The sequence below is a fragment of the Sorex fumeus genome, unplaced genomic scaffold, assembly GCF_029834395.1.
Source record: "Sorex fumeus unplaced genomic scaffold, SorFum_2.1 ptg000047l, whole genome shotgun sequence".
Classification (NCBI taxonomy): Eukaryota; Metazoa; Chordata; class Mammalia; order Eulipotyphla; family Soricidae; genus Sorex; species Sorex fumeus.
This window is the reverse complement of record NW_026606104.1, coordinates 14,829,985-14,843,693: the sequence shown is the minus strand read 5'-3', so window position 1 is coordinate 14,843,693 and position 13,709 is coordinate 14,829,985. Positions and strand designations below refer to the sequence as shown.

The following is a 13,709-nucleotide window of genomic DNA, read 5'->3' as shown; positions in this document are numbered from 1 at the left end:
CAAATATGACAGATTTCCTTGAATTTTCTCCAACAGCATATCTGTTTAGTATAATGAAAGAGTAATATCTTAAAACATAATAACAAACTTTTATCATGCTCTCTGGGCTAGAGTCCACTTTGTCTTTTACCAGTGAGCCAGAATTTGAGAACATTTTGGAAATTTTCTGGCATATTTTTCTAACAGGAAGACCGCCTGCTTCGAATGAATCAAGCTGCAGAACTATATTTGATTCAAATTATTGAAAGGGGATCCTTGGCTGGGATGGTTACATTTGACAGTGAAGCTAAAATTCAAAACTATCTAAGAAAAATAACTGACGAAAATGATTACCAACATATCACTGCAAACCTACCTCAAAATGCTGATGGTGGTACTTCTATCTGCAAAGGACTCAAAGCAGGATTTCAGGTAAAAATTAAAACATTTTCCTAACTGTATATGCCATTTTCTACTATTCCCCCCAACTACCAATAAGGGATGATAGATATATAATTTTAATAATATTTATTTATTCAAAAATCTACCACCTTTTCTTGTATCCTTTCCACCTTTTTCTCTCACCCCTATCTTTTTTTCCTGTCAGGTAGTCTTACTTTTATCAAGGTTCAGTAGCTCATTTGTATTATTTTACCTGTTTTTATCTATTTTACATTCATTGCACGTATCAGCGAAATCCAATTTTTTTCTTTCTCCCTTATTTTGTTTACACAACCCCCTTTCCAATTTGTTGCAAATAGCAACATTTAATTTTTTTTAAGCAACTGAATAGTATTGTTATGTGTAGGTGTGTGTTTGTGAGTGTGTGTGTGTGTGTATCAATCATGTATTGTTTACCCAAATATTTAGCAAGAGTTATTTTATTTGTTTCCACACTTTAGCTGTTGAAAATAAAGTTTGCAATGTACACTGGGATGGATATAAATTTTTAATAAGGTAAAAACTATGAAATAAAATATTGAAAGCAACTTTTGAGTACTATCATTGGACTTCCTTCAGTACACAAGTGAATTTCTTCCAACCTAAGACTTTATTCCAGCCTGTAATGTTATTCTTTTTATCTTTCCTTTATTTTTGGTGAATCAAGGTAGTTTTTAATTGAATGAACCCTACTTAGAATTATGAGAGAGAGAGAGAGAGAGAGAGAGAGAGAGAGAGAGAAAGAGAGAGAGAGAGCACGGTTCAAAAGAGAACAGGCTTCTCCAGAGTGGAAAAGCAGATACAGAGATAAGCAAGCAAGAAACATGCTCAAGGGAGAGCACAGACTTGAAGAGCCTAAAATGCTATTTTTTTTTTTAATTTTTGTTAGTGAAACACCATGAGGTACAGTTGTAAACTTACAAATTTTTGTGCTTGAGTTTCAGTTATACAATGATCCAGTACCTATCCCTCCACCAGAAAACTGCTTTCCTTTCCACATCCTGTTTTTGCCTCACCTAAAAATAAATGGGAACTGTTATTCTTACCCTGGCACTTTATTACAACCAGTGTTAATTTCCTCATTATCTATGTATTGTAAGGTTTAATGGCTTAAGATTGCACATAGGCCATGGAGTAAGACAAATCTCAATATATCATATCTGGGCTAAATGATCTCAGCTAAATTACTCAGAAAGTTATACTTTCCTTAACCACAGAAATGTGGAAAATAAATGGTACTATCTTGTTTAATTGTAAGAATTATGTAAGTAATCAAGATAAAACTGCTATTATTATGATAATTATTATGATGCCTATTCATTTTAAAAATATAGCAGTACTTATGTTATAAATATTCCATACTATTCATACATGTTGGTTTATATTTCTTAAGATACTAGATATATTATAATATTTTAACCACAGGTCTGATTATATTATGCCAAACCTTATCTAAAGACATAAGTATCTCTTTTTTTTCTTAAATTTTTATTAGTGAAACACCATGAGGTACAGTTGTAGACTTACAAATTTTTGTACTTGGGTTTCAGTTATACAATGATCGAATACTCATCCCTCCACCAGTGCCCATTCTCCACCACCACCAGCTCCAGTGTCCCTCCCACCCCCATCCCACCCTACCTCTGTGGCAGGGCATTCCCTTTTGCTATCTCTCTCCTTTTGAGAGCTGTGGTTTGCAAAAGAGACATTGAGTGGCAATCTATAGTCTACTCTCCTCACACATTTCCCATCCTGAGAGGAACCTCCCAACACCCTTTATTTGGTGCTCCCTTCTCTATCTGAGCTGCCTTTTGCCCTAGCAAGTGCAGCTGTCCTCAAAGCCATGGAGTAATCCTCCTGGTACTTATCTCGGCTATTCTTGGGTGTTTGTCTCCTATTTTGTTACTTTATGTTCCCCAGATGAATGCAATCTTTCTATGTCTATCCCTCTCTTTCTGACTCATTTCGTTTAGCATGATACTTTCCGTGTAGTACCACTTGTATGTAAATTTCATGACTTCATCCTTTCTGACAGCTACATAGTATTCCATTGTGTAGATGTACCAAAGTTTCTTTAACCAGTCATCTGTTTTTGGGCACTCAGGTTTTTTCCAGATTCTAGCTATTGTAAACAGTGCTGCAATGAACAGACAACTGCAGGTGTCACTTCAACTATACTTTTTTGCCTCTCCAGAGTATATTCCCAGGAGTGGAATTGCTGAGTCAAATGGGAGCTCAATTTCTAGTTTTTTGAGAATCGTTCATACTGTTTTCCAGAAGGGCTGAACCAGTTGGCATTCCCACCAGCAGTGAAGGAGCGTTCTTTTCTCGTCACATCCGCGCCAGCACCGGTTGCTTTTGTTCTTTTGGATGTAGGCCAAGACATAAATATCTCTTAATTCTTTATGTAACAAAACCTTATGAGTAGATGCTAATTAACATAATCACCCAAGTGCTAATAATTATTGATCATAATATTCTTTCACTCTTGGGTAGTCTGAATATGTGAAATCACCTACTCTGATAAATGGGTCTGAAGACCAAAACTAATTTTATCCTTAATTAAAAACTTTTAGGTTATGATATCCTGTAATAAATTATCTGGTTTTTCACTATCAGGTAATCAGCAAGGATAATCAAAGCACTTTTGGTTCTGAAATCATACTACTAACAGATGGGGAAGATAGTGCTATAAATTCATGCTTTGAAGAGGTAAAACAAAGTGGTGCAATCATTCACACCATTGCTCTGGGACCTTCTGCAGCCAAAGAACTGGAGACCCTTGCTAATATGACAGGTAAACCTTTGAAGTGCGGTTGAAAACCAAAGTACGTATTTAGTCTCTCACACTTGCTAGGATAGGTTTCCTCTTATACTTAAAAAATGCTCGAAAATGTCCCTTTGTTTTTGATATTCATCAGATTAACATCTTTTCTTTATCCACACCACTTTCCTCTATTTCTACAGACAATAATTTTTTCCAATAGTGTCAACATTTGCTGTCCTCATTCGTTCTCACCACTCATTTACCGCCACTTTTATTCATCTACCACTTTCCACAAAAATAAAACTTCAAGACTACGAATGACTTCAACTGCAATTCAAAATTCTTGCTCAGTAACTATACAGCTCACTCTATTCTAGAGATTCAGTTACCTAAGGAAATGGAGACCACAGAGAGTACAAATTAAGAGTCCTGATTACCAATTCTTACTTTCTAACTCCTTACATCTAACTGTTCATTCCTGTATTATATAATTTCTGCACTTAATTTTACCTTATTCTAAACTATCACTATTCTGGTACATGTTAGACACAAATATAAAATAAGCAGTTGGTCCAAAAAATTGTCTTGAATTTCACTGTTATCACACTCTTCACAAATTAGCCACTTTATTAACATGGCAGGCAATTCATTCTAATGATTGGTTCACATAAAAATAGCACTTAGCTGGTTCTTTTTTCATCCTAATTTATTTTAAGTAATGTGTAATGCTACATGTGTGACATTGAAAAGTATTTAAGAAGATAAAGTAAAAAATATGAATAATACAACAATAGAAAAATATTTTTATTCAGAAATAGTACTAAAAATTGAATAAAATTTCATTATAGGAGGACTTCAGTTTTTTGCCAATAAAGACATAAATGGCCTTATTGATGCTTTCAGCAGAATTTCATCTAGAAGTGGCAGTATCACTCAGCAGGCTATTCAGGTCAGTATTAAATAAAAATATTTTGCTCTGCCACCTTTGTACTAGATTTCTATTATGCTAAGGGCAAGTTCTTTCTCTAAATAGAATATTCTTTTGTCTGAAATTTTTTCAGATGTGTAGAAGAAAAACATCTGTATTGAATTTGTTTTTCAGTGACTTAACAATATCTTTTCTTTTTATTCTTCTCTTTATAATTATTAATGCTCTTAAAAATTTTTCAGAATAACTCTTGGTTATTTTCATTAGTTTTTTAAAAAATAGTTTGAGTTCTCTAAAATGACTGAATTGAAATTTTTAACAACTTATAATGTCTGTTTTATGTGTTTATTGTTTTCTCTAACAGTTGGAAAGTAAAGCCATAAATATTACAGGAAAAAGGTGGATAAATGGCACAGTGCCTGTGGACAGTACAATTGGAAATGATACTTTCTTTGTTGTCACATGGACAACTAAAAAGCCAGACATATTTCTCCAAGATCCAAAAGGAAAGAAATACATAACCACAGATTTTGAAAAAAACAAGTTAAATATTAGGTCTGCCCGTCTTCGGATACCAGGTATTGCAGAGGTAAGAATATTTTTTACTCTATGCTTTATCAGTCAGTTTTGAGGGGAGAGGAGGAAGTCAACACCTTATATACTGTGAATATTATGATGGTATCTGGTAATAGGTCATAAAAATGAAGTCAAATAGTATGATTAGAAATTCTTAGCCATACTATGCATCATATGAAATAGTGTATGAAAAAATCATTACTATTATTGCTTAAATTTCTATATAACTTTGAATAGCAAACAAAGAGTAGGAAAATAAACAAGTCTCTCAAATGGGATATTTAATTTTCAGACAGGCACTTGGACTTACAGCCTACTAAATACAGATACCTACTCTCAGCTGCTAACAGTCACAGTGACCACAAGAGCAAGAAGTCCTACAACACTCCCGGTAATAGCAACTGCTCACATGAGTCAAAATACAGCACCGTACCCTAGCCCCATAATCGTTTATGCAAGAGTCAGTCAAGGCTTTCTGCCTGTTCTGGGAATCAATGTAACAGCCATTATAGAAAATGAAGATGGACATCAAGTAATATTGGATCTCTGGGACAATGGTGTAGGTAAGAAAACTCCCTCCCAAATTTTTAAATGGTATGATAGGTACCAGAGAGATAGTAAAAAGAGCAGCACACTTGCCTCGCATGGGGCTGACCTGGGTTTAATCCCCAGCATACCATATGGTCCTATGCCAGGACTGATCCCTGAGCACAGAGGCAGGAGTAAGCCCTAAGCACTGCTGGTAGGGCCCAAAAACCAAAAGTAAGTAAAATTAAATAGTATGATAGTTGAGTCAGTGAGATGGCTTCAAAGGGCTAGACTCCATGCATGTAGCCCTAAGTTTGATCCTCATTATCATGGTCCCCTGAGTACTGACAGCTGTGAGGCTTCCAAAATGAAAACTAATACTACAGTCACATGACTTAAAAATCAATATATATTGATGGATTACTAATTAAACATATTTAAATAAATTTAACTTTAATGTTAAAGCTTTTACTCCATAATCTTTTTCAAAGATAAGCACATTTGCTTTCTTTAGATTTTATGAAAAACTTTAATTTTCCCATCGGATTGAAAACATATTATTTAATTTTAGTGTCAAAGTTTTAATATTCTCTAGCTAAATTATTTCCCTTATTTTGATAATATTCCTTTATGTAATTGTAACAACAAGCATGATACTAAATATTAAACTGAAAGAGTTTATCCTGAATTTCACTTTTCCAAGAACAAGGGTTAATAAGTGTTCAGGCCAGGCTGTAATCACATATTTTTATTCCAAGTTCATGTACTGTAATACAGTATCTCCCAAAATTGTTGCCTTCATTAGTGCCCATGAACAGTAAGAATGATTATTTTCACTCTAACAGCTAATTATTATACTTTAATTCCATATCAAGGTGCTGATACTGTCAAGAATGATGGCATCTACTCTAGATATTTTACAGATTATCATGGAAATGGTAGATACAGTTTAAAAGTACATGCCCAGGCAAGAGAAAACATGGCTAGGCTAAGTTTAAGAAGACTGAACAAAGCTCTGTATGTACCAGGCTACGTTGAAAATGGTAAGTGATAAGGGCTGGAGCTATAGTATAGCGGGTAGGGCATTTGCCTTGCACACAGCTGACCCAGGTTCAAACCCCAGCATCCCTTATTGTCCTCTGAGAACTACCAGGAGTAATTCATGAGTGCAGAGCCAGGACTAAACCTTGTGCATCACCAGGTGTAGTCCAAAAAGAAAAAAAAAAGCCAAATGCATATCATTACATAATCATCTGCATGTTTCAAAAGTCAATATTATTGGACCTAATATAGCACTATGCTCCCATTTTTTTTTTTTTGCTCACATATGCCTCAGTTCAGTCCATTCACATTGAAAAAAAAAGAGCACCTCCTGTGTGGTAAGCTCTGTGCTAGATGATAGAGCTACAAAGAATGTGACCCTTCAGTTTCCTCAAAGAACTTATAGTAGAGAGAAATAGATTAAAAGGCAGTTTTATGTCTCCTCATCAGTTTTAGTATGGCATCTCAATAATAATGTCTCTTGCTCAATATTTAAATGATGTCAATAAACAAGACTTTTTTCACACTAAAAGCTGTTACTTTTTTTATGTCTACTAACAATGACTGTTAAAACTCTACAACTGCAATATAAGATTATAAGCAAGGGTATTGTAATACGATAAGTTATAAAATTGCTTTTTTTACAGGTAAAATTATAATGAACCCGCCCAGACCAGAAGTAGAAGATTCCATGGGAGAAATGAAAGTAGAAGACTTTAATAGACTAACCTCTGGAGGATCATTTATTGTATCAGGAGCTCCACCTCCTGGTAATAATACTCATGTGTTCCCACCTGGCAAAATTACCGACCTTGATGCCAAATTTAAAGATGGTCATGTTCAGCTTTCATGGACTGCCCCTGGCAAAGTCCTTGATAAAGGAAAAGGTAAGCTTAACATCGCTTTATCATTTTTTTATCAAGTTGAAATTAATAGACCAAACTTTATATCTTAGGGGTACAATTACATAGACATTACATTTTTAAGTCTGCTGTAAGAAATTCCAGCAGCTCTCACATCCTACTTATAAACAACACAGAATGTCTACTGTGGTCCACTATTCCCATATTTTAATAAGTGAACACTGAAACTCAAAGTGACAATAAACTGACCCAAGTTATTGTTTAAATTTGCTATCCTAGAATTCTAACACACTCTTGTAGGATTCTGTGCCAAACTGCTTCACATATTAAAAATTATGCTGTGGAATAATAAATGGAATCAACAGCTTTTCTTTGCATTTCTCCCTAACAATGAAAAAATGTTCTGCTTGTGTGTACACAGGGTTTCATTCATTTACATTTTGTTGGATTTTCAACACTATTAGTTCTTTAAAAATAATCCCTAATCTCAACAGAATGTTAAGTGCATAAGACACAAACTACAAGCTAATGATATGGTATACATAAGACCATAAACCCCAGACCCCTGACTGAGGATCATCTTGCAAGGTTTATCTTTAAAGAAAAATAAATAAAAAATAAAACTTCAGGAAAAACTTTGCCTGATCTAAAATCTAAATCTTGGAAAATGAGAGAAGAAAAGTGTGTGTGTGTCTGTGTGTGTGTGAGAGAGAGAGAGAGAAAGAGAGAGAGAGAGAGCAAGAGAGAGAGAGAGAGGAAAAGTGCCAGCCATAGGCAAGTTGCAGAGGGTGGGGGACAGTGACGGGAGGGAAACTGAGGACATTGGTGTTGGGAAATGTACACTTGCACACTGGTGGAAGGATGGGTGCTGAAATACTATATGACTGAAACCTAATCATGAACAGCCTCATAAGGGTCTATGTCACAATGATTCCATTTTAAAAAAAATTTTTAAAAAAAGAAAAATGAGAGAAGTTGGCTAAATGAAGATGCCGCCCCACAGAGAGATGGAATAGCATACAGGTAAACAACTAGCTTGAAATACTTGTCCATAGAGTTTAAACAAAGTTCAATACCGAGATGCCTGATTTACTTAAAGTTCCTAAAAAAAAAATTGACTTTTAAAATTACTTCTGTCTCGTTTTTAAACTTAATTGAATTTAAGTACTAATTGAATGTCCACCATATTCCAGTGTTGTGCTAGGATAGTAGCACTGTCCTCCCATTGTTCACTGATTTGCTCGAGCGGGCCCAGTAAAATCTTTTTAAAAAGCGAAATTGAGGGGCTGGGGAGATAGCACAGAGGGTAGGGCGTTTGCCTTGCATGCGGCTGACCCAGGTTCGATTCCCAGCATCCCATATGGTCCCCTGAGCACCACCAGGAGTAACTCCTGAGTGCAGAGCCAGGAGTAACCCCTGTGCATCACCGGGTTTAACCCAAAAAGAAAAAAAAAAGTGAACCAAACTTACTATTTTCTCTTTAAAGTAAAATGAGAGCAATATGCAATATTGACAGACTTATTATCTCAAGGCTTATAGGATTGTCACTGCTGAAAGGTTACATGTTCCAAAGTCTTTCTCCTGTGTTACAATAAACTCCCTGTTGTATTCTCTCAAAGGAAAATAAGATTTTTAATCTTTAATTCACAAGATAGGTTTTTAAAGTTACATTTCTAATTATCATTATTTCAAAAACATCATTCAAAAGAGAAAATATTGAATATCTATAAAGAGCTCTTTTGTTACTATTATGTTGAAAATTCTTGTTACTGTTTTTGTAATACACTTTAACATATTGTAATCATATAACACAAACCAAGAAAAAATATCTTTATAATGTTACTTCCATTAAAAAAATCCACAAATGATATTAAGTGACTAAAATTTTAGTTCTACATTCAATTTAGTCAAAGTTAAGTTTCTGTTCAAGACTGGGGTTGTAAGGAATATATGTCATTTTGATTATAGTAACTGAAAAAAAATTATTGCACTTGGATTCCAGGAAAGAAGGCACTTAACTGTATTCTACCACAAAAGCTTGAAAAACTCAGGTTTCTAATTTCCATTTCTCCTTGTAACAAATGTGATGAGGTTGCCGTTATTAAATGTTGCTCCCTTCCCCTGACCTTTGGTACTGCAAAAGAAGGTAGTAGCAGTGCCACAAAACATAAATAAAGAAAATTATGTGATCTTTTAGTACTTAAATTCTCTAGGACTCAATTTTAATTACTACAGAAATACAAAAATTAACAAAACCTAGAATATGTTTCTGATAAAAATATAAATGTAAGACAGTGCAGTGACAAGAAGTCATCTTACTGATTTTAATATACAGAAATGCCTATTTGCTTTCCAGCCAACAGCTACATTATAAGAATAAGTAAGTGTTTCCTGGATCTCCGAGACGATTTTGACAATGCTGCTTCAGTGAATACATCTAGTCTGAGCCCTCAAGAAGCTGGCTCAAGAGAACATTTTGAATTTAAGCCAGAACCATTTAAAGTAGAAAATGGCACCAAATTATACATTGCAATCCAAGCCATCTATGAAGCCAATCTCACCTCAACGATTTCTAACATTGCACAAGCAAACAAGATTATTCTTCCACAGGAACCCAGTGTGCCTGCTCTGGCCAACCATATTTCTGCAATCAGTCTGGCAAGCTTTGGATTAGCTGCGATTTTGTCTATATTTTAAATTATGAAGTGCATGATCTAAAAATTAATATTATACATACATGTTTAAATTTATTTAAAACTAAATTTACTCATAGCATAACATGTAACATAAAAGTAAATGAAGGGGATTATAAACTTCCTAATTAGTTGAATTGAGTACTAATTGAGTTGCTAAATATAAATCAGAATGAGCTATCAAAATAAAAATATTTCCCTATATTCAAAACATCAATTTAAAATAAAACATAATTTTAAAATCCATAGTGCAGTCAGTGACTTAGTATGCCTGCACTGTAAGCATATCATCATGAGTTCAAGTCCCCAGTGTCCCACCTACTAATGTAATCCTGGCAGCTCTGCTGTTTAGGCCACGCAGCTTTGTTCTCTGCAATCCTCAGTGTTACAAGTAATTTCCAGCAGCACATAAATCAGATATATATAAGCACCAAGAAAAGAATGTGACCTTCGGTGAGCACCACGGCTGAAACGATGTGTGAATACAACTGCCAGGAAGTGCACCCACTGGTAAGCACATGTGTGTGAGCACTACGGGGTTTCCTGGCAAGCAGCATACCCAGAACTTGTGCACCGCAACTAAGAATGTGACCCTCAGTGAGTACTGTAATTATAAAGGAATGTAAACTTCAGTGGGCATCACAGCTGAGTATGCAAGCACTGCAACTGACACGTGACCCCAATGAGCATCATAACTAAAAATAGATATGCAACAACCAGTCATCACAGCAATAGCCATCATAGCAACAACTAAGGAAGGGAATCAAAAAAAAAGAAATGCAGTTTGTGCTTGTGGACTTTTTAAGACATAATTCCAAATTTATGAAAACCAATCATTCTGGTCTAATGGGCAAAGAACTCAGGTGATATTACTGCCACAGTCGCAACAGAAAAAATATCTGAAAAATTGAAAATCAATTCTCAGATCCATCAGAGAGTGGAAACCTTATCTCAACTCACTGATGGCACCCCCTAACCCCATATTAAATAGATACATGAATACAGATCATCACAGATTAACAGAAACAGAAGTCCAAGAGCAGAAGTCTATTGCTGAAGGTATCACCAGCAACATTTAAATTATAAATAAATGATTAATTACCAGAAGTTTGGTGTGCCTGAGTTTAGAAACAGCTCCAAGGGTTGAACACAGCTCCAAGAGTTGAATGCACTGTTTGCAAATGAAGGCCAGAACTACCTGGGCCCCAGAGAAACTGCCAGCCCCAGAGACAGAGCAGCAGTGCCCTCACCCCCCCCAAAAAAAATAAAACAAAACTTCCAGACAACCATAGAGGAACATCCACACTGTCCTGGACTTTCCCTTCTAAAGTTCCACCAAGTTCTCTGACTGAGGGTTACAGGAAAAAGTCCCTCACTAAGTCAATGATAGTTGGAGGGATTGTTTGGGATGGGAAATCTGTGCTGAAAATAAAGGACCAAAAGTGATGAACTCTCAGTATCTATATTGCAAACCATAATGCCCAAAAGTAGAGAGTAAGAGGAAAATTATCTGCCATAGAGGAAGAGGGAGGGCTGGGATGGGAGTGGGGGAGATAATGGGGACATTGGTGGTGGAAAATGTGCACTGGGGGAGGGATGGGTGTTTGATCATTGTATGACTGAAACTCAAACATGAAAGCTTGTAACTGTAACTCAAGGTGATTCCTGTTGCTCATCAATTTGCTCCAGCAGGCACCAGTAGCATCTCCATCGTGAGACTTGTTGTTACTGTTTTTAGCATATAGAATACTTCATGGGTAGCTTGCCAGGATCTGACGTGTGGGCGGGATACTCTCGGTAGCTTGCCGGGTTCTCTGAGAGGGAGAGAGGAATTGAACCCGGGCCGGCCGGTGAAAACCAAACGCCCTACCCGCTGTGCTATCGCTCCAGTCCAGGTAAGGGGCATGAAGGAAAAAATGGCTGTCTGAAGCATCTTCTTGGGAGGATGTAGGCTTGGCTTCTCAGAGGACACGATATACACACACTGGAGGGAATGACGGAGAAAGGGTTTAGAAGATGAAAGAACATGCTCCACTATGGAAACTGCTGGTAGATTAATAAGGTGATTCAATTCAAAAAAAAAAGTCTAGGGGGTATGGTGCCGCCAGCAGGTCAATCTATACTTGTGAGGCGAGTGCATCAGCAGCCTGAAATTTCTGCTGTGCCTTTGGCCAAATCCCAAAAACTTAGGGCAAAGTTTACCATGAAAGTAAACGACCAAAAGTTAGGTATGCGGGAGACACACCCACAAAACACCTCCGGCTCAGCTATATAATTAGAGGCATGGACTCTCTTGTTCCTGATTGAACTGCTTAACGGCCATGATCCCAGAGACACAGAAACAAATCTCGAAACCCAGCGACTTTTGGCAGAAATGCGTCCAATCCCTGCAGTAGGCTACCAATGCTGGACTAACCCAGGTGGGAATAAGTTTTGTGCCTTGGCCTGTTCCCCCTGGCGGCCCGGTAGCTGCCATCCTCCAGAGGCCACTGGACAGTCAGGTTTGGGCCCATAGTGACGAGACACGCAGGGACTCACACGATGGGGTTGGAGCTGGTCCTGTCCTCACCACCCCAACAAAACCCCAAGTCATTGCCCATGAATGGCCTCTCTGGCTTCTGATCAAGCTGCTTAATGGCCATGATCCCAGAGACTCAGAAACAAATCTCGAAACCCAGTGGCTTTTGGTAGAAATGCGTTCGGATCCCACAGTAGGTTACTGTCGCCAGGCCACCCCAGGAGGGAGAGGGTGTTGTCACTCAGCCTGCTCCCCCTTGGCGGCTCATTGGCCATCATCCTCCAGAGGCCAATGGACAGTCAGGCTTGGTCCAGCAGTGACAAAACCCGTTGGGCCTCACGGGATGGGGGTGGAGCTGGTCCTGTCCTCCCTGTCCCAATGAGACCCCAAGTCATCGCCCACGAATGGCCTCTCTGGCTCCTGATCAAGCTGCTTAATGGTCGTGATCCCAGAGACTCAGAAACAAATCTCGAAACCCAGCAGCTTTTGGCAGAAATGCATCCAATCCCTGCAGCAGGTTACCGGTGCTGGGCTAACCCAGGTGGGAATAGGTTTTGTGCCTTGGTCTGTTCCCCCTGGTGGCCTGGTAGCCGCCATCCTCCAGAGGCCACTGGACAGTCAGGTTTGGGCCCACAGTGACGAGACACGCAGGGACTCACAGGATGGGGGTGGAGCCGGTCCTGTCCTCCCCACCCCAATGAGACCCCATGTCATTGCCCACGAACGGCCTCTCTGGCTCCTGATCAAGCTGCTTAACGGCTATGATCCCAGAGACTCAAACAAATCTCAAAATCCAGCAGCTTTTGGCAGAAATGCATCCAGAACCCGCAGTAGGTTACTGAAACCAGGCCATCCCAGGAGGGAAAGGGTGTTGTCCCTCCGCCTGCTTCCCCCAGGCGGCTCGGTGGCCGCCATCCCCCAGAGGCCATTGGACAGTCAGGTTTTTTTTTTTTTAATTTATTTATTTATTGAATCGCTGTGGAAAAAGTTACAAAGCTTTCAGGTTTAGGTCTCGGTCATGCAAATATCAATCACGTTTCCCTTTACCAATACTTATTTTTCACCATGAAGAACCCCAATAAACCCCAACCCCCCAACCCCCCATGCCTGTGAGGCAGATGAATTCTAGTTAACACTCTATCTACTTTGACTAGCTTCATTATTTCAATAAAAGTTGCACCATTATTATTTAGAGTTTACCCCTCCCCCCCACAAATCAGCCATGCTGAAAAAGCACTGTGAAATGATTTGCTTTCTACAGCTGGGTTCAAGAATTAAATGATGTTGCACGGTTTTGGATTTCTGATATTTTACTTATTAACCCTGGAAGTATTTCTACTGAGAGTCAGAAAATTAAGAGATTGGTTTCTGTGCT

General features: G+C 37.9%; 1 protein-coding gene across 1 annotated transcript in view; it reads left to right on the top strand.

The window, feature by feature from the left end:
• LOC130031501 (calcium-activated chloride channel regulator 1-like) overlaps positions 1 to 9,820 on the top strand; it is a 29,862-nt gene extending 20,042 nt beyond the window's left edge. Inside the window, exons 7-14 of the mRNA XM_056122849.1 lie at positions 187 to 411; positions 3,040 to 3,217; positions 4,036 to 4,136; positions 4,480 to 4,704; positions 4,984 to 5,254; positions 6,095 to 6,262; positions 6,908 to 7,147; positions 9,480 to 9,820. Of these exons, the coding sequence (XP_055978824.1) occupies positions 187 to 411; positions 3,040 to 3,217; positions 4,036 to 4,136; positions 4,480 to 4,704; positions 4,984 to 5,254; positions 6,095 to 6,262; positions 6,908 to 7,147; positions 9,480 to 9,820 (1,749 nt within the window). The remainder of the gene's footprint in view (positions 1 to 186; positions 412 to 3,039; positions 3,218 to 4,035; positions 4,137 to 4,479; positions 4,705 to 4,983; positions 5,255 to 6,094; positions 6,263 to 6,907; positions 7,148 to 9,479) is intronic.
• Positions 9,821 to 13,709: the final 3,889 nt, after the last annotated feature.